General features: G+C 37.0%; 3 protein-coding genes across 4 annotated transcripts in view; 2 read left to right on the top strand and 1 right to left on the bottom strand.

The window, feature by feature from the left end:
- nav1a (neuron navigator 1a) overlaps positions 1-13,107 on the bottom strand; it is a 128,160-nt gene extending 115,053 nt beyond the window's left edge. For both annotated transcript variants that reach the window (XM_056732712.1, XM_056732713.1), the window contains exon 1: positions 12,212-13,107. The gene's annotated coding sequence lies outside the window, so the exon portion shown is untranslated. The remainder of the gene's footprint in view (positions 1-12,211) is intronic.
- Positions 8,661-14,616, top strand: csrp1a (cysteine and glycine-rich protein 1a). Its single transcript, XM_056732720.1, has 6 exons — positions 8,661-8,800; positions 11,398-11,507; positions 13,114-13,282; positions 13,368-13,497; positions 13,631-13,724; positions 13,812-14,616. Exons 2-6 carry the CDS (start codon positions 11,399-11,401, stop codon positions 13,886-13,888), a joined length of 579 nt encoding a protein of 192 aa, XP_056588698.1. The 5' UTR covers positions 8,661-8,800; position 11,398; the 3' UTR covers positions 13,889-14,616.
- Positions 14,617-17,550: 2,934 nt separating this feature from the next.
- On the top strand, positions 17,551-20,856 carry phlda3 (pleckstrin homology-like domain, family A, member 3). Its single transcript, XM_056732169.1, has 2 exons — positions 17,551-18,707; positions 20,100-20,856. Exon 1 carries the CDS (start codon positions 18,328-18,330, stop codon positions 18,703-18,705), a length of 378 nt encoding a protein of 125 aa, XP_056588147.1. The 5' UTR covers positions 17,551-18,327; the 3' UTR covers positions 18,706-18,707; positions 20,100-20,856.
- The last annotated feature ends 360 nt before the right edge of the window (positions 20,857-21,216 follow it).

Raw genomic sequence — 21,216 nt, 5'->3', positions numbered from 1 at the left:
ACTACATCCCTGCAAACCTCGTCCTGTTTAAAACAAGAGCATCTCTCTCATCTCACTGCTGTGATTCCGCTCACCCTGGAGGCTGTCTCAAACCGTACATTTCTCTCTATCTCTAACGTCATACCCCTCCTGCCGCAGTCCGCCTGCAGTCCGGATCCTTCCCCCTCCCTTATCTCTCACTCTTTCACTTTCTCTTTTTTTATTTCTGCCAGTAAATGGACCCGTTGGCTGGGTTCCTGCTCAGTGTGAAATATTAGCTCTCTTCTACAGCATCAGCAAGCCGGACCATCAGGAGGATGAAGCAGCTAAGCAAATTCTTGCTGCGTGTAAATGACTAACAATGATGATGAAGACGTTTGAGATGTAGCATCTCAAATCATATGACAAATCTATGACAAATCATATTTTTTAGCAGATGAGATATGCGTCTCCTTGAGAGAGAGTGAGAGTGAGTGAGTGAGTGAGAGAGAGAGAGAGAGAGAGAGAGAGAGAGAGAGCCAACGGTGTCCCGCAAGGATAGTAAAATGTAAAATAACACTGTATAAATAAAACAAGAGAACAACACAGACTCTTGCGACCGCTAGTCCTAAAAACAAGGAAGACTCACTCAACTCATTCGTTACTAAAAATGTCCATTGTTTTTGTAGGACCATAAACCATAGTCAGGGTAGATGCCATATTTAGGCACAGTAAGTCAGTGTGGGATAGTTGTACATGCTGTTCAATTATGTACTTTCAAAACAGGATTCCAGGAATAATGAAAGAAGCAGATATTATTGGTGTACGTCAGTCCCAAACAACATTGTCTACATTTAATCTGTCCGGCCAATGTTGCTACATTTTTAATAAAACATCAAAAGGACAAACAAAACAGATGCCTTGCTCATATTGTCAAAATTTGACTAGACTAAGAAGTTTACACAACTAAATAATACTAGGTTTAAAAAAAATGTGTAAACTAAGTAAATTACATCAACTAATAGTACCAAAAACAATGTATTTATCCCTTAGAAACCTTTTTTATACACTGAAAAAGGAACTTTGATACTAGTCCAGTTAACTTCATTTAAATAAGTTAATTCAACGTAATATTTTTCATCAACATGATTTGCATGATTTTTTCAAACCTCAGTCGTAGAGGATTTTCAATTCCCAGTACGCTTTAAGAGTAAGAGAGTCATTTTCTTGTTGTTTTATGTGTTTTTAGTAAAGAGTTTTCTTTCTGTTTGTTATATTTTTGGGTAAGTGGTGTGAAAATGTATTTTTATTGTCAAAAAGACACATGAACCATTAGAATCCTCCAATAATTTGCATGATTTATTGTTCAATAATTCCGTCTGAAAGTACACTGAGCAACATCTTGCCTCATTATCTCTGACACTTGCCCTAGCAAATATAGCCAAATCTGCCTCCAGGGTGGTTAGCATATTAACATCAACCCCCTTCATCTCCACATATTTAAATGTCTCATGAACTGGCCTTTTTTATTGTTTTATACTGATGTATGAGGTGAGGTGATTTTTACATTAAAAACCATCAAAATCAAGAAGTGATAGGCTCTTTTCTACACAGGTTTTAAAGCCAGCTCTGCAAACGCTCGGTTTGTTCGCGAGAATACAATTTCCTCTTATATAACAAAAGCTTGGGTTTAAATTGTGGTTTTAATTCATACCCCCTTTAAAATATTCACTTCCATCTCTGTAATTCAACATCAGAATTGAGTACGATTTGCTTAAATTAGAACAGTGGGGAATTACAGTCATTTGGGCCAATTTGAGAGGGATGGGGGAAAATCCCGGCGATGCTAACCGGTGCTTAGTGACAGAGGGGACGTTTTAATAAGGACTGCGAGAGGGCTTTGTAGAGACACAGCTGGGCTTGTAAATGAGCATTTTCTTTTTTTCAATGCACGCTGCACTAAATAGGGTGCAGGAAACACTTATTTAAGCTGCAGGCCATGAAGATTGGGCTGACAATCCCAGCAGGGGGACGGATACATCGTCAACAAGCACACATAAGAGGGCTAAGGCTGACACAAATGAACCCAGAATGTTAAAAAGCTTTAAATGGCTTTAAAAGACCTTCATATAAACAACTGCGTAACTGCTAAACTGATACCCTTTAGAAAACACACCAATGTTTTCACATACAATATCCTACAGGTTACTCATTGCGTAATTCCCTTGTCAATGAGTCACAGGCATGAGCAATAGTGTACAGTAATGCATTTCATTTAAGTACAATTGAACTGCTAACTGATCTATTTGTTTTAAGCAGAGCACAATGATTGTGAAGGTCATTAGCTGAATCCCTGGGGATTTAGCTTTGGACACGGCTCTATTTCTCTCTCTCACTCTCTCTCTCACTCTCTCTTTCTCTCTCTCCTGGACGCTGGGTTATTTTACCCATTTATTTCCAAAAAGTGCTCGGGTGAGTTAGCAGCTGAGTGACTGATCCTAATAAAAAGATCAATGTTGACAATATTACTTAATTGTCGATGACCAAAATGTTTTGTCATCAGAAAATGAAACGTATTCAGAGATGATAGTCTCTCTGTCGCCCCCTAGGAATCAATGGCAAAATTGCACACCAACTGACACAACCCCTTCAGTAATTATTGTGGGAAATTGAAATTTAATGTTAATAAATGAATACAAATGTTGAAAATTAGTTTTAATGCACTTATAAAATGTTTACAATGACACAATGTATTTCATGTAGTTATTTTCTTTATTCTGTTGTTTCTTATGTCTACACTGTTTTTAATAAAATTTATTTTCTGTAAAGCTACTTACCAACATTACAAAATTGTTAAAAGCACTATAGAAACAGTGAAATCCCAAATTGTTGCAGAAAAGTAAATTATTGAATAGTGAATAGAAAAAAAGTGTCCTATTTATTTATTTCTCATCTGTCTTTATTCTGTTCTACTGCACTTTCCTAAGCCATTTTTCAGTGGCCATGATGAAATGTGATTTTCTAAAGTTTTTTGGTGTTTCTTGGCAATTATTTGCCAAATTATTTACTAATTTTGTAACAAATCTAAATCTAAAAGTAGAGCCTACTCTAATGTGTAATGCAATATTTCATCTTAAGCAGTTTAACATTTGTCTGACAACATGTTAGAGATAACATTAGCCAAATATGAAATATTCATTTTTTTTAAAGCCTACAAAACAAGCAAAACATGAGATGTCGACCAACTCAACACATGGCAACAGCTCTTAGAAATCTGTTTCCTTCTGGCATGGGAGACACCATGTGGACATCAGCGCTGAATCCATAATGAATTTCACACAATGAGCATGTCCAGAGCGCACAGCAGTTAAACACACAATGATTGATGATATTACAGCACTCAGTCTTATATAATGGAACATTAAATGTCATTTGAGTGATTGTTTATCACTTTAAAACAGTAATGTGCAATTACTGTCAACCCTCGCAGATTTATTACAGAAACCATCAGAACAAATGCCTATAAATACAGAGGAATGTTCTGGAAAGTTCAACCTTTACGTGAAAAATATGTTCTCATATTACTGTCAGCTGAAACTCATCTCTGATACTGAAGTCCATTACAACACGATACAAACATTTCAAGTATGTTTAAGCAGAAGTGACTCTTGAAAATGATTTTGGTGTAATTTAATGCAGTGAAGTTTATTATTATATCCTCAATTTATACCTTAAAGGGATAGTTCACCCCTAAAAATGAACATTCTGTCATCATTTATTCATCCTCTTGTCATTTCAAACCTGTATGACTTTCTTTCATCCGCAGAACAGAAAAGAAGATATTTTAAAGAATGTTGTAAACCGGCACCCGTTCACTTGCATTGGTTTTGTGTCCATACAATAGAAGTCAATGGGTTCCAGCATTGTTCATCAAAATCTTCTTTTTGTTCTGCAGAAGAAAGAAAGTTTGCAAGGTTTTGCAAAAATACCCTGTCATTAAAATGATGCAACAATAAAATACGGACTTCAAATACTGTTCATTTACAAAAAAGTGATATTACTGTTGTACAATAAAAAAGCAGCTTTTTCTTCACAGTTGTCTGCTATGGCCTTTCAAATCACCCGTTCTCTGGCCCATGTGCCGCAAACATAAAACATCTATTACAATCATCTATGGATACATAGAGAGGACGCCAAGAAAGAAACACTGTAGCTGTATTGACCACTTTCTCATAAAGCCGAAATAGAGTCCACAGTGAAACCCCAAACTCATCCTGTCCATCCATTTAAGAGCTCAAAGCCACTAATAAACACAGTTTACTTACAAAAAGAAGATTGGGCGTTCAGTGCAGAGCTGCTTATCCTGTTCTGTGTGTATTTTCATGCTCTTCTTGAGTGTGTTTTGGGAGGCATATGCTCTCTTGAAATGAAAGACATGGTCACACTAGATGCACGCACACACTGGGATATCTGTTGCGGAGCACACAAAGACAAGAGCTATTGAGGGTCTTCTCCGTAGATTACCCACATTCCCCTGTGACAGTGCTAACGGGTGGGGCGAAGTGTATGTGCGAATCTGTGTTTACTGGGGGTAAAGTCAGCCAAAGCCAAACTATTTCAGCCAAAGCCGGGCACACTTTGTGGCAATCATTATGTGGGGAAGCCCCAGCAGACGGCACCACAATGGTAAGCCTGTGTCGCCCGGGCATTTGTAAGAGGCCGCTACTTCATTTAACAGCCTACTAATGATGATACGAACACAGCCATCTGTGTGCACAGGGGCACTTTTTGAGCGGATACAAAGCGGAGTTGACATGAGATGATTATTTGGGTCTTTGTTGAGTGCTTTCAATTGTTATTATCAGCATAATGCAAATGAAATGTAGATCGTTTTTGAGAAGGGAAGAAATTAAAAGGGGGGTTATACACAACTTCCGGTCTGTGTCCGGTTAGTGTCAAATTAAATACAAATAGTTATATTATTAAAGTTAATATTAACTAATATTATTGTATCATGATCGTATTCAACAATGTTTTTACTGAATGGGTCCTGTGGTTTTGACGCATTTCAAGTTACAGTATTGTACATTGACATCTGGCGGTCTAAATTCAAAATGTTTGAGAGACAAGATTACCCAAGTAACGGTTCTTCTTGATTTCTTTTGCTGTTTATTAGAAATAATCTCCAGGCACTCAAATTTGTGTATGTTGTCTCTTTGAAACCATTAACAATTCTGGAAAAACACTGTAACAGTAAAGATAAATTGAATTAATAAACCTATTTTACATTATTTTGTTCATTTGTACAGTTTCTGTTACCCTACAAATCTAAGGGATATAATCCATTATACAAAAAACACCTAACAAATTTTTTTATGTAACGGATTAAAATATAGCACAATGTAAATCTTCACAAAGGCTAAAGCAGGTCACAGCTCCATTATCACACAGACAAACACATAATCCCTCTGCAAAATTTAACACGCAACTCAAATAATATTTTTAAATTACTAAATGAACCCTTACACTAACCCAAAACCTGCTTGCACTTAAACACAGTACATCTAACACTTTTTATCTGCCTGTCAATACATGTAAAAAAAAACTAAAATATGTTATAAAATAAAATAAAGTTCATGTTTAGTCAAAGTTGCTCTCTGCCTTGTTGTTAAGCGTTTTTCACCATTTGCAAACAGTTGCGTTAATGCAGTGTTTCTCCACCAGGAGGGGAACTTGCAAGGGATCCAAATGGGAATCAAAATGACTTCAAATAATTCAAAAAATGAGATTAAAAGACCTTAAATAACTAAAATCAAGGCATTTCTCAGTGTGTGGTTATTTCTGAAACATATCACACAGCGAGGATCCCTCACTCATCCTTTATTTATATTTTTAGATAATATAATAGCAAACTGACTTAAAAAAGATGAAATAACACAATTGTAGGAATTATCTTGTGACTAAGCTTCCAAAATAACTGATCTCTATGTTATATTTTGCATCTTCAAAGTTGTCAACCTTTGCCTTAATATGAAAATACGTGAATCATACAAATCAGCATTTTATCATACAGCTTCTCAAGGTCTCAACCTAGAAAGTTTTTTAAACAGTATTGAAGAAATTGCCATCTACCGTACTCATACTGGCTGCTTTATATCAATTATTTGGTCCAAGTAATCTATTTAAAACATCTTTTATAATAATTTTGTTATAGCACGATAAGTCATTTCAAATTCAAAAACATACAGCTAGAGATTGAAAGACTTTTTAGATCATTAGAAACATTTTTCTCAAATATCCTAAACTTTTGACTCGTGGTTTAGATGTTTAGCTAAGGCCAAGCGTCTAGAGTGTTTTATTGAGTAGAGGTTAGGCCTTGGAGTTAGAGGTTGAGATCCACAAGATGGAGCCAGTGAGTCCTAAATAAGAATAACTGAATACTACATTTGTTTTTACTAATCATGCCTAATGTTAATGTACAACTCATTCTAACAACATCAATATGGTGAAGAAACCAACAAGACCCTGAACTGAGTTTTATCCAATCTTAAAGTAACAGTGCTCAGATTACGCAACAAGATGAAAAGATTTTGCTGTAATATCCTCCTATATATCCAAACCATCCCTTGTACAAATAGATATGTCACATGTTGTCCGTCAACCTTAAAGGGACAGTTCACCCCCCAAACATTTCTTTCATTTATTCACCCTCAAGATGTTCCAGATATGTATGAATGTCTTTATTCTGATGAGTTCTTTGGCACCTTTGACTATGGTAAATTGCTTCCTAAATGTATTTGTTCTGTTGAACACAAAAGAAGATATATTGAAGAATGAAGGACAGCAAACAGTTCTGGGGCATTTTTGACTATTGTAATTTTTCCTACTGTGGTAATCAATTGTGGTCCAGAACTGTTTGGTTCTAAGTATTCGTCCACATATCTTTCTCTGCATCAGAACAAAGACATTTATACAGATTTAAAGGGTTCTTATGGCGCAAATATGTGTTTTTCTGTGTCTTTGGTGTGTTATAAGTTGCCCAGGCATGTATTAGACACATAAATTTGCAACAATTAATGTGTCGGAACAAAAGATGCATTCTATCTAAAAGTGAATGCTCACCCAGATCTGCCTGAAACGCCTCTTGTCAACACCCCATCAAATCTATGTCAGTTCGTGGTATGAATCACACGCTTGCAGTATTCGACCAATCACCACGCACCGGTTAACTGGCCAATCATAAATCACATAGCGTTTTAGAGCATTGAGCTTCGTAAAAAATCAGCAGGTTTCAGAGACGCGGGGCAAAGAGGAGACACAAACCTGCAGGTTTGGGGAAAATAAAGCGTTTTTGAACCTTAAATCGTGTATACAAATTGCATTACATCTAAAACAACCGATAATATTCATTTTAGCAGTGTCATATGACCCCTTTAAAACAACTAGAGGGTGAGTAAATGATGACAGAACTTTAATTTTCGGGTGAACTGTCCCTTTAAATGTAGCCTATTTAAAGTCTAAGAGGCTCATTTTTAATTACCTCACTTAACAGATGTTTAATATTAATACCTGATATTTTTCATTCAAATCCCATTTTTTAAGGTTCAAAACCACACAGAAACATGCAAACTTGCATCGGCCTTAAAACTTATTCAACAGAAGTTCTCATTTGTATTTCACAGTTTACTTTTCTGTCACTGGGACAAAAACAACCCAAACCGAGCTCCAGATTTCCACTCACCCCACTTACATAACTCCAGCACTGTAATTACCCAGATACAAAAGGAGATACTGTGACAGCAGGGTGTGTGCAGGCAATGCCTGATGGGATATTCAATTTCTCTGAAGACTACCATAGTACATTGCCCACACGCCCCTGGCATTTCTAAACCCACCGAAGCATCAAAATGTGAAGGTCAAAGCTGCTTCATTTGTTTCTGGACTCCATCTGTCGGTGTAAACGCATCGTAAACAATAAAGGGTAAACTGACATCTAGATCACCAAGCAAAATCTTGACAGCATAAATCCTTTATCAACATAAGTCACATTTAACAGAATATTCTGCACAGTCTCTTTTTTGCAAAATGTTAGAATCCAGACAACTGGAAGCCAAATGGAGAAGTGTTATCTTAAAAAAAAAATTCAAGACACAAGTCTTGCTTCAAAAGTTATTACGTCTTGAATTAAAAGAGTGACATTTGAGTTCAAATGTTTCTTAGAAAAATTAACCGTTGAGGACCTATTACCATTTGAGCAAATCCATCAATATTGCTGTGACATTTTCAGTCTAAACTTGAAATATAAATTCTACATGAATATATTTATTATAAAAATATTGAATCATCCATTTATATTTTACTAAACCCCTAGTGTCCAGACATCAGGGAAATGTCAGTCTACACACGAGTGAGTAAAATTCATGTGTTACAGATGTTAGATAAAAGAAGGCATGTTATTAAGAAACAACAGACTTTGTAGGATTTTGTGGATTAGTGTAAAATTCAAAACCAGATGCAATAATATCCAACAAATTGAGAAGGGATGCTTCTTCTTAAAACACTAAATACTTATATTACTGTGTCAGCCAGCAGAGGGGGCTTACAGTCTGAGAGCAAAAACACACACAGCAGGGTCGTGGAGGAGCTCTGTTCCTTTAACTTCTCACCATCGTACACGGTTTTGACTCACTTCCCTTATCGCCCCACCCCAGAGCTCCTGTACTCAGATCTGACACAGACTCTCCACCGTTACGTGTGTTTGAAACACAAAGAGCTCTTTGCATTTCCACATTCATGCTGAGCTCCTGAATTCAACATCACACCACAACAAAGATCACGACAGGTAAAACAATTTTCTCCGTTTTTTGGTCACACCCACATGCTTTCCTTTCTCTGGTATGTCGGTGCTCTCAATTTATGTGTGGTTCATAAGGTTGTAATTATTTCAGGTTGTGAAAGTTTAAAGTTGTGTTTTCTTGAAATTCTTTTGCATTCTTTCTAATCATCAATTTATTTGGTTCTGTATTGAGATGGACAAAACAATGGACTTAAATAAAGTAAAAACGATATTTATTCATTTGAGAATAGCCTATAATCCAACATGTACACTTTGATTCATTTATTTCCCAGTGATTTCGCAAACTAGAGACTTTTCTAATCTTGAATCAGGAATGCGACCCAACTGGTTTTGTTGAGCCAACTGGAAGAAAAACTGGATTCTAAAAAACGTTTAGTTTGAGGAATATTCTTTGGAAAAGTTAGGCCTGGAATCTAGTTGAAAAGATAAAACTGTGTGAGGAAAGAGCGATTTACTGAAATATTTATATTCTAAACAAAAACATGATCATACAACACTTTGATATTTAAACATGTCACAAAAGGCTGTATCAGTTTGTGTTAGCAGATAGTGCGATTGTTTTGTAACACTTTGTGTATGTGTAGAGAGGGAGTAACTCAGTACATGCTGTAATAGATTGTGTGGGCGAGCTTGTAGACTTTTCGCTCATATTGTGACTGGCGTTAGCCATATTTGGACACCGCAAGAAGTGTGAAGCTCATTTAATCCGACTGAACACTTTCCGTTCATGTATTAACTGAATCAACCTGCTTGTGACCTTCTGAAATAGCATTACGTAAAAGCTTTCACCGACAAAAAAGCTTTCATTCTGAGTATCTTTAACAAACTTGTGTTCAAAAGAAGAGTCATATCTGACTCCCAGTGGCTGTGTGCCGAGTGGTGTTTCCTCACATCCCTGATGACCCAACATGTTTGGAGCCAGGGGCCGCCGCTACTATTTAGACTAGACACTGCGGAACTATGCAGGAATGTCTCAAAGACGTCCAACAAGACCTTTTATGGACAAATCAATGAGACATTTCCAAGGAATTACAGCAGATCAGTGGATAATAAACTGCTTGCAACATGTATTTTACTTTAATTTGGTTTTGCTTTATCCCTAATGAAAACTAGATTGTAAAATGCTATGCCGAGGTGTTTGTTTACCCAAAATATAAATTTGGTCACCATTTATTCACTCTCATGACTTTCTTTCTTTCTTGTGGAAAACCAAAAACATTTTAAGAAATGTTTCAGTGGTTTAATGTTGAATACAATGAAAGCCAGGGGGTGTCGATGTTGTTTGGTTAACAATGCTCTTTAGAATATCTTTTGTGTCCTGCAGAAGAAAGTCATACAGGCTTTAAAGGAATAGTTCGACTAAAAAATAAAATTCTGCCATAATTTACGAACCCTAAGATGGTTTTAAACCTGTTTACATTTCTTTGTTCTGTCGAACTCCACGGATGATAATTGGAAAATGTTGGCAATTTTCAGTTCTGGAACATCATCCACTGCCATAATAAGAAAAAGATATGGTATATTTTTAACACAAAATTAGATATTTTGTAGAATTTAATAACAAAAACAGTTCTGGAGCACTGAGTACCATTTAATTTTGCCTACTATGGTACTAAATGACGTCCCGGAACTGAAAATTGCCAACATTCTTCCGTATCTTTCTCTGTGTTCATCAGAACAAAGTAATTTATACAGATATGAAATAACAGAAGGGTGAGTAAACAATGACAGAATTTTCATTTTGGGGTGAACTATCCCTTTAATATATCTGAGGATAGATCAAGATGATTCAGGATCAGGAGGGATTAGTTTTGATCCTAAAAACTTGGAGGAATGTTTGGAAATCAGGCAAATATGCCAAGGCAGCAAAGTTCAAGCTGTACTCTGGAATCAGAGCACAGACCAAATGTGCTTTTGTATCTGTTTCTAATCCAATTTTGGCATAAGCAAACGTTAATAATGAAGCCTTTTCTGCCTGTATGAATACCACACAAATAATCCTTTTCATTTCATGACACTTAATACACTACAGTATTGTGGAGAAGTTTTAGGCATATTAGATTCCTCCAGCTCCCCTCCACCTAAAAAAGGTTTAAAGTCACCATGAAACAGAAGTTGCGATTTACTTATGTTCCATATCATGACATATGTCCGAGTGAAACGGCTTCTGAAACCAGAACCAAAAATTAGGGCGGGGCATTATTTGCCCTTCCCTTTTTGATTGGTTTGTTGTAAGATAGGCCTGGAGGGGAGGGCTAAAAATGCCTGGCCATTGGACACCTCTTTTGTGTTGTAGACGTCATGTGGTGAAGAGTTGTTGTTGAGAGGGGGAGAGGAGCTTAACGTTTTTGATTAAAGATTACAAGTGCAAATGAAGAAAAATAATAATAATGATGTGCACGGAGAAATCATTTATAAGAATCACTGCAACACTGTGTTAAACACTTAGAATTTCCCTCCTTGACTTCATGGTGACTTTAATATAATCCAATGTTATATTTATTTATCTAATGAATACGTGACTGTGCATACACACATGAACACATTCAATGATGAAACCTACTGTGGTGTGTATTTTGCAGGATGCCTCTCGGAGGGGGAAACAAATGTGGCTGCTGTCAGAAAACGGTGTACTTTGCAGAGGAAGTGCAGTGTGAAGGGCGGAGCTTCCACAGATCCTGCTTCCTGTGCAGTAAATTCCCTTCATTTTCCTGTGTATAAGTAGCCTAACAGATGATAAGCTGTGCATCCAGAGTACTTCACTTCATTATGATTAACCGTGTTTACCAAAGGCAGACACAATTTCATATCTCATATGATAATATTAAACTGATTTATAAAGTCATTTTCTCTACAATGACAATACCTTTTGTAAATCGTAGTTTAATGGTAATTAAAAAGTAAGCTATATACGTTTCAGTGTACAGCAGAGGTTCTAAACTCGCGAGATCCACTTTCCGGCCGAGTTTAGCCCCAACTATAACAAAACACCTGAAGATGCTAATCAGTGACCTAAGAGACAGACGCTTTCAACGTCTGCGCAGATTGTTTGGCATTTCGCTTTAAAGTACCGCGAGAGCGATTCATATGCGTACCGAGCAATCTGCACTTGAATCGCTATCGCGGTACTTACATCTCATACGCTGATAGATTTGCGCAGCGCTGCATTAAATTGAACTCATCTATTGCTTAATACGCTGATTAGCTTTTTCAGGTGTTTTATATCAGAGTTGTGTCTAAACGCGGCAGGAAAATGGATCTCGAGGGCCAGTGTTGAGAAACAGTGGTGTACAGTAAGACAAGCATTGTTTGAACGCGCACGCCTACCCTACAATTAAATTGCACTTAGCATTTATACAACTACTTACATTTAATTAGCATTTGAGAACGACTCACCATTTTATTCCTGTATAAAAGAGACTCACAGACTCCTCCGGTTGGTGTGGGGTTGTTTAAACAGGTGTGTTGATTATGGGGAGCTGCGCAGCCGGCTCGGCGTATGAAATCAAAGCACCGCGAGAGTTATTCGAAAGCATTCGAAGCAGTGTGCTCTCGCGGTACTTTCATGAGGCGCCCGCTACTTTAGATTCGCGCAATTTCGCGGATTAAATATTATTGTGTCTACAACAATAACAGTCGTTTTACTATGATATTAGTAGTAAGATTATTTTAATACAGTCGAGTAAGTAAGATTTATCTGCTTTTCATGCGGTTTCGGAACTCTATTAATAATCATTTCATAGTGTTTTTATATCGCCCTCTGCTGTCTGAATTTACAATTCACCGTTTGGCACGCAGGCAGGACTGCTACAATAACATACAGAGACACACAGTCTGCAGCAAAATACATTAAAGCCCACTTTAATGAAAAAACTCATAAAAAGAAACGCTGTAAAGATGCAAAGAGTCTGATAGATCTGCTGGAGCTCACAATTTAAATGCTTTTAACTAGAACAGCAGAATCTATTCATCTAAATTAATGCAGAATAGATCATCTTCAAATACTTTCTTTGTTTTTAATAAATAAATTGTTAATATATTTGAAAAGCTTTATTCAAAATAATAAATGTTCATAACTAAAAGAATATAATACACAACGACAATAATGTGTTAAAAATATATTTTTCAAGATTAGCTGCATTAACATGTAGCTCTGCCTATTCATTACAAAACCAGAAAATACTGTCTGCAGAAATGTTGCCAAGACATTTCAGAACAGCATTCCTTTTTTAACTGTGCTATTAAATTTGTGCTATTTATTTGTAATTTAGGTCTGTGTCTTTATTTTTCCCTTTCAGTGGTGTGCAGGAAAAATCTTGACAGCACGACTGTGGCCACGCATGAGGACGAGATCTATTGCAAAGCCTGTTACGGCAAAAAATACGGGCCCAAGGGCTACGGGTACGGCGGTGGTGCTGGAACTCTGAGCATGGACAAAGGAGAGTCGCTGGGCATTAAACCACAAGAGTAATGAACCATTTGATTGACCTTGCTTTAATCTTATACTCTTAAACTGAACTCACTGACTGTGTTCTATATCTCCTGACGGCAGGACTCTGCATCACCAGCCAACCAACAACCCCAACACTTCCAAGTTTGCACAAAAGTTCGGTGGCTCTGATGTTTGTCCACGATGCAGTAAAGCAGTTTACGCTGCTGAAAAAGTCATAGGGGCCGGAAATGTACGTGAAAAAATGCACATTGAAAAATACGCATGTGTTTTTGAGTTAATCTCAGTCCCAAATGTCACCCTAGCTATCAGCCCAGAACCCCTGGAGATGGTCTTCAATGATGGAATGTTGTTTTTCTTCGTAGGCATGGCACAAGGAATGTTTCCGATGTGCTAAGTGCGGTAAGGGGCTCGAGTCCACAACTTTAGCCGACAAGGATGGAGAAATTTACTGCAAAGGTAGAGTATCCAATCTTATTTACACACACTCATATCTAGTCTTGTCTTCTGAGTTCTCTTAACGTGCTCATTTTGTGCTCTACTTAGGTTGTTATGGCAAAAACTTTGGACCAAAGGGTTTTGGATACGGTCAAGGGGCTGGTGCGCTGTCACACACTCAATAGAACAGAAAAACACCGCACATTCCTTAACCACGAGCATGTCAATGTCTTCAAACAGTCCGTCAAGACGAAATTGAAGTCGCAAGCACAATATGACACATTCCACATTTCAAAGACCTTGTAAACGTTGATATAACTCTAGAACATTACCAAACACCTGGAAGAACGTCAACTATGTAAACAAAGCATGGGATTAACGCTTAATCTACCAATCTAAAATGCTCACTTCAAATTACAGATTTATAGTGGAACTTGAGCTGTGCTTTCAGCTAAGATGTATTGTCTGTTCTGTACAATGGATGGACACACAAACCAGTACTAAAGCAACATGCTTGTTTGAGCTTAATCACTGTAAAGTATGTTCCCTTCAGCTCGATTCACAGCATGAAAAATGACATTCCTTGGCTAAAGATGCACCAGGTTAAGTGGTTTTATTCTGCTGTCAATGGAAAAATATCACATGCACTTTGAACTTGTGTAAGAAGGAGGTCAAATACAAGTTAAAATATGCGTGTTGTCTTTTTTTATTGATGTCCATTACATTCAAATTTTTTAATTATTAAAATATGATGTAATTTGTGCATGGGATATATTTAGTGTCAGCACTGTGGCTCAAGGTGCCTTGCCGATCCCGTTCCCCTCCCTCCACCCTACTGCTTGTTGTCCTCTGCTAACATACTGTTCTGTCCAAAGGCAAAAAGATATGGTTAAAAAATAAAGATTTCATTTTAGGTTCTCTCCATTTAATATTGAAATTCAAGGTAATTTCTTTACATTATTAGTGTGACAATGAAGACTATAGTTGCAATATTTATTCTAAAATGCATTAGCCATTCACACTATGTTTTATTTTTACTGTACTTTGAATGTATTTGTCAATTTGATTTATTATTAATTTGTGTAAAACACTCTCACTGTCTGCTAATTTTACTTCCTGCAGTTTTTGCATGTGAACGTTCAGTTTTATAGTCTGAGCATAACAAAGCAACCGCATTCTGTTCACATCATTTGATGACATGCAAGGTTTATGACCTAACAATTCTACTATGTCAAAAATGTATTCAGTTTCACTGTGACTGAAACATACACAATCTGATACAGTCACACTTGTTGTGTCACTTCCCCTCGGGAAGTCCCTGACAAAACATTTTTATTGGTAGGGAACATTCAGTTGTTCTAAATAATATTAAAGTTCTGAAGAATGTCAGGCTTGCTATTGAAATGCTTTTAAAAACATAGTGGTTATACATTTCTTCTGCTGGGTTTTCAATTAGTTTTACAAGCTTATAAATTTTTTTTTTTTAACATATATCTTATTTATTTCACCCAACTACTTCACTTGACACAGCACTTATCCAATGAATGATGTTTCCCAAAATTTAGAACGCAGTTTACACTTAAAACTTCTTTAAATATCCCAAATACAAGTAACAATCGAGAGTTGTATAACGCAAATAAACAAACAGTATTTGCTTTTCCCACTTAGGCCTACTTTAAAAAGAATGCTTAATTTGTGGTTCATTATATTGAATAAAAACACATCTATAAAATACCCTTTGTTAAACATACTTTTACTGAAATTTTATAATTAAACTTTATTGAAAAGCAAAATAAAACAGACATTATAACGCAAATAAATAAAACATCTTTGTATTTTCCCCTTGCTACAAAACATTTTTAGTTTGTGGTTCACATTTTCTTAAAACACATTCAAGTAAAACAAAGACAAACTCACTTACATTGAAAATTTTTTTATTTATAAAACTTATTTTGCGCTCATATCTCAGTCATCCTGTCAATCATTGCGCTGTTTCACTGTTTAAACGCAATCTCTCCGGTGCTCTGGGCAGCGCGCTGTTTGGAGAAGACCCATCGGATCGCGTTATATGAAGAACACGACCCTGACGTTAAATAACCTGATAATCGATATTTATCCACTTGGACATTGTTTTTATTTGTCAATACTTGTATTTCATTTTCTTGTTCTTTTCTGTGATGTGGGAAGTTTCTTCGTTCGAACCATTTGGTCATTTGACTATCAAAGAGTGATTGGTTGACATAATAACTTGATTAAATTAAATATATATTTATTGAATTTTCGACAAAAGTTAAACCAAAACGTTTAAGATAATGACTTTTTGCAATATTTTTTATTATTTAAAACGTTTTATCAAAAAAAATTAAATCATATTTTGGCACAATGGCTCCCCCCTTGGCGGTGCCCCTATGCACCGCATATACTGCATACCCCATTTTTGCCCCACTGACAGAAACCTGAATTAGGTCTATAAAAGATATTGAATCCGCCCCTGTCTGCTTACACTTTAAAGTGTGTTTTGAGAATGTATAGGTTCAACACATACAGAGATAAATGACAACAGAACCAAAAAAAAAAATTTTTTATGTGTGGTATGGCACCCCTAAAACATATGGGTATGAGTTTTTGAGGTGAGTATCAAGTGTTAACAAAGGATAAAGATTGCCCTCTATTGGTCAGAATGTGTTCTCCAGCGTTTCAGCTATCAAAGGAGCGGCTATATTTCGCACCAGCAGTAATCTTTTAAGATGTTCATCATTCCATTTATTTTGCATCTATGAGGTTAACATTATCTATGAGTTTTGCTTCCCGTCATTCCTAAAAGACAGAGATGCAAAGCAACATCGAGATGGGCTACTTCTTTCAACCAATGTTTCAACATGCATGCAGAAACTAGACCCTTCATTTTTTTAGTTCTGTAAATGTATCGATTGATTTTGTCAAGCAAGACAAAAAACAGCGAGATGAGGATCATTCTAGATGAGCCTTTATTAAACTTTAGGGCAGTCCACCACCAGTGACATCATTTTGGAAGGCACATAGCCTATTAACCATATAAGGTCTCACAGTCAAAAGAATTAAAAAAATCACAACTTTCCAAAAACCGTTATACTGTAAAAATAAAAAACTTTAGATGAAAAACTGCATTAAATTTTGAATTGAAATCAAATTGACTGGAGTTGCACTTTCTAAAGCTTATAAGATAAGGTTGAATTCAATTAAATAATTTGTATATGTTATAGAAATGGAAGCTTGATGTTTTTTAGCACTTTGTTTACATCAGAATTAGCAAGAGTTTTTAGCCAAGTATGTTTGCACATAAAAGGAATTGGTTTAGGTGACTGCAGCATCCATTACACAGAAACAACAACAACAGTACACAGAGACCACAACACAATATAATACAGTACACAGATGATTTAAATAAGGGCCTATGGGTATAAAAAATTCAAGAAATACAATACAATAAACATAAGATAAAGATATGGAGAGTAAAGCTATATGTGTATGTAAATATGTACAAGTAAAAAATAAGAATAGACAATTGTAGTACACGGTATGTGCTATATACAGCAGAATTAAATATAATTAAGAAGTTCTGGAGTTCTGGAGGATATAACTAATATTGCACATTATTTTTGCACAATTACATTGGGATTCTGACAATGTTTTATGATTACTTTTCTTCTGGTGTGATGTCCCGTTTTACAAATAATTCCAGATGAATACGATTTATCTTCACCCAGTATGAATATTTATCAGAAACACGAAATCTGACAGTGCGAAGAGGGTCATCACATGGGGAGGTAAAGGAGTTTTAAAAATATATTTTCTTTCTTTCTCTTTTGTTTGATGAGAGCATTTTATCTGAATGGAAATCAGTGCAAATGATCTCTTATCCCTGTCGAAAAAACAGCATCTGCTTGGTTAGGAATGTTTTGATGCTGGTTTGACCAGCTTAAACCAGCCAAGGATCAGCACATGAACATCTTGAGCAGATGACCATCTCAAACCAGCACAAACGAGCATCAAAACATACCAACAACAGGAATGATAGATTCCCGTATCATTGAGTATATTAACAGCAGTGTGAACTGCAGCGTTAACTATCGTTTACACTTAGTTTAAAACAAACATCCTTTCAGGCAAATGCAATGGGACGTAAAAACGCTAGAGTATGAATAGATGCACGCGCTAATGTTTATCAGGCAGCAGCATTCCAGCGCGCGGGTAAGTAGGGCTAATCCCCGTGACGTCACATAGGGTGGGGGTGAGTCCATCGGAAACACGAGAAGTGTCGCTTTCAGAGGAGCATGTACCAACATGCCCACAATACGGGACTTCCAAGTCAACTGTGGCTATATAATAAAGTCGGAAATGGATCTTTAACCAGGCGTCTGCCGGCACTGCAGCGACGATATGTCATAAACAAGAACCGGTTAGTGGAATCACTTTTAGCGTTTCCAGTTAAAATCGGCACAAATGAAGCTTTAAATTCGGTAGGCGCGCACCGGTTTTGCGCGTTTGCGTAAAATCTTCCATTAAACGGCAGCGGACGCGTCACCTTCGGGATTCACACCAACAACTACAGATTGTTTTTTGACGTTTTCACGCTTCACTCACAATGAGCCTGACTAAAGTCATGAAGGACGGCTATTTGGAGAAGAGGAGCAACGGACTTCTACAGCTGTGGAAGAAGAAGCGCTGCGTTCTGACGGAGGACGGTATCCGTCTGTATGACTGCAAAGGCGAGAAAGAGTTGCGCTTCGAGCGGATGGGCACGCTGGATTGCGTGGAGTACACACGGGGTCTGGTTTACTTCACCATCGTGATGAACGACGGCAAGGAGATCGACTTCAGGTGCCAGCAAGAGGGAACGGCGTGGAACGCGGAGATCGCGCTCGCGCTGGTGCGCTTCAAAAATCGCGTCGCCGTTCAGACCGGCAGGAACAGACATATGTCACATCTGGGCAGCTGCGGGGAGGGAGACGTCGAGCTATAAGGGTACGACAGACGAGCGGATATGCTCACCGCTGTTACCGTTTTATTTAACAAACGAGCACTTTATTCTGAATGGTTGATTCTAGAACGGAGAACCATTTGCGCGTTCACAGCTGCTTTTCATTTACTGGAATGCACCTATTCATAGACTGCCAGTTATGACGTTTGTGTTCTCGTCTATGGGAAAATCACGACAAATTTGCATGACCACGTCATTATAATGACAGTAATGCTTGAGGTTTCTGTGTAAAAAGCAAAATTCGTTTTAAAGGTGAACCAAATCTCAGGGGAGAATTAGGATCAGGTTTAATTGCAATTTAATTTGTGTTTATCCAGAAGAAATAAGCATTTTTTTTAAGACAAGGATTTAATGCTATTTCCTGCACGTGTGTGGACAAACAGAGGATATTATTACTCAAGAATTCTCAATTGTGTTTCAAATGTTTACCCCATAATAGCTTTGAAGACATAGACATACAGTCCTTATATAAGGAACAGTTCACCCAAAAATGAAAATTCTGTCATCATTTTCAATCCCTCTAGTTGTTCCAAACCTGTATAAATGTCTTTGTTCTGCTGAAGACAAAGAATAATATTTGGATGAATGTTAGCAACTGACATGTCTGGGGTATCATTGACTACCATGGTAGAAATAATAATTGTGTGTAAGTATGGCTGTGTATATATATATATATATATATATATATATATATAAAACATATATAGTTCTGTTTAACACAAACATATTTTGAAGAATTAAGGAAAGCAAAAAGCTTTAGGTCACCTTTGACTAGCATTGTATTGTTTTCCTAATATGGTAGTCAATGGGGGCCAAGAACTGTTTGCAAGTTCTGCAACTGTTTTGATAAAAGCATCTTAACCCGAACAAAGACGTTCATACAGATTTGCAACAACTCAAAGGTGAGCAAATGATGGCAGAATGTACATTTTTGGGTGAACTGTCCCTTTAAGAGGATGGTGGTATAAAATAATGTAAACTGTATATCTAAAACATTCTGATTTGGGATAAATGTGACTGCATCGAAATCTTTAAAAATCTAAATGTTTCATTGCAGACTTGACACATCTGAGCTCAATTTGCAACATTATTGAGATCTTTTCTGAAATTCTAGTGGAGACATGGTGAGAAATATCTGAGACTTCAGCAAACGTTTCCATTTGCTCAAGATTTATTATCATGTCTTGGTGAAACAACTGAGAGATCTCATCTGGGAGTTATCTGTCTTATAGGAAGATGTGAATGAATGTGTGGTGTGTTGAAAAAATAATTTGACTAAACACATCTGCTCCTACTTTCACACCACAGGCACAATCCTATTTGCTCAGACGTTTTTCAACATCACACTGACACATTTTAACTGTTGTTTCCTCTAGAATATCTCAGCTCACACGCAGACTGAATCCATGAAAGAGAGACTGAATGCTGAAGAAAGACTTATTCTGATTCTCGACCACAAAGAAGTTTGAAGACTCTTTTGTACTTCCACCATATTTTTTAATCACCTCCACGCCTTTTTGTGTGAACACGAACAATGTGGATGGAATCGTATCCGTTGGTGTCAGTCGGCACGGAGAATCTCTTAAACAGTGGAATTATTTTGCTCGCACGTTAGTTGCAGAAGCCACTGGATTGCTCAACCCTTAATTCAACGCATGCAAATGTCACATTGAGTGGATTTTAGTGAACACTTTGCATTTTTCAAGAGACATTTACCTCGCGCCAAATGGAGGACATTGTTTTGCATTCACCCAGCAGTATTATAAATCAAAGCATGATGCCGCTTTAGAAGACATTCAATGAAGTATGATTCACGGCCCCTGTGCCGAACTGTTAAACATTTCAGAAGTGCTTGGAAACACAACCTGGATTCATTCAATCGTCCTTCAAGGGTTTTTAAACACAGCAGGAAGACCGGACTGCTGTTTTTTGGAACGTATCCCATGGATGAATGGAAGACTTCATGTTGGTTTCTGTTTGGCAACGTTGTTATTACTTTTACACAGTTTCTCCATATTCTCTAGCTTTCATAGCCTGAACAGCTACCAAAGTTCTGTGCTCTTCTAAGGAAAGGAATGTTTTTTGTATAGCAGACACATTGTTCGAATAAATAAGATAATTTGTGGCTTTGTACGTTATATAAGTGTGAATTTCTTAATAAAGGATAGTTCACAATCGCCTGCTCAATTCTACGTGACGCGTGCAGGCCATACTTCCTTAATTTACCCGACTCTCAAACTCAAGTGCTTGTGCGGCACATGCCCGGACAATGGCCTCACTGACTAATAACGTCCCGCCTGTTCTGTTTTCCTCAGTTGTCAGTTTAACTCTGACGGCCCTAAGAGAAGTTGTCAAACAGGGCTTTTTGTCTAAAGAGCGAGTTTGTTTTGTCATTGTGCAGTAATCCATAAAATGGAAGTGTTACATCTTAAACGCACTCCAAGCAGAGGTGGTATATTCAGCGGTGATCTGAAACATGGCGAAACCAGTTTG

Source organism: Triplophysa dalaica, chromosome 20 (genome assembly GCF_015846415.1).
Source record: "Triplophysa dalaica isolate WHDGS20190420 chromosome 20, ASM1584641v1, whole genome shotgun sequence".
In the NCBI taxonomy this organism is placed as follows: Eukaryota; Metazoa; Chordata; class Actinopteri; order Cypriniformes; family Nemacheilidae; genus Triplophysa; species Triplophysa dalaica.
This window is presented reverse-complemented; position numbering and strand designations above follow the sequence as displayed.

Bases quoted from the DNA above. Each gene is read 5' to 3' on its own strand.
- csrp1a (XM_056732720.1), top strand. From the start codon at position 11,399: ATGCCTCTCGGAGGGGGAAACAAATGTGGCTGCTGTCAGAAAACGGTG. The intron at 11,508-13,113 runs GTAAATTCCCTT...TTTCCCTTTCAG, and splicing joins CAGATCCTGCTTCCTGTGCA to TGGTGTGCAGGAAAAATCTT. The intron at 13,725-13,811 runs GTAGAGTATCCA...TGCTCTACTTAG, and splicing joins TGGAGAAATTTACTGCAAAG to GTTGTTATGGCAAAAACTTT.
- phlda3 (XM_056732169.1), top strand. From the start codon at position 18,328: ATGAGCCTGACTAAAGTCATGAAGGACGGCTATTTGGAGAAGAGGAGC.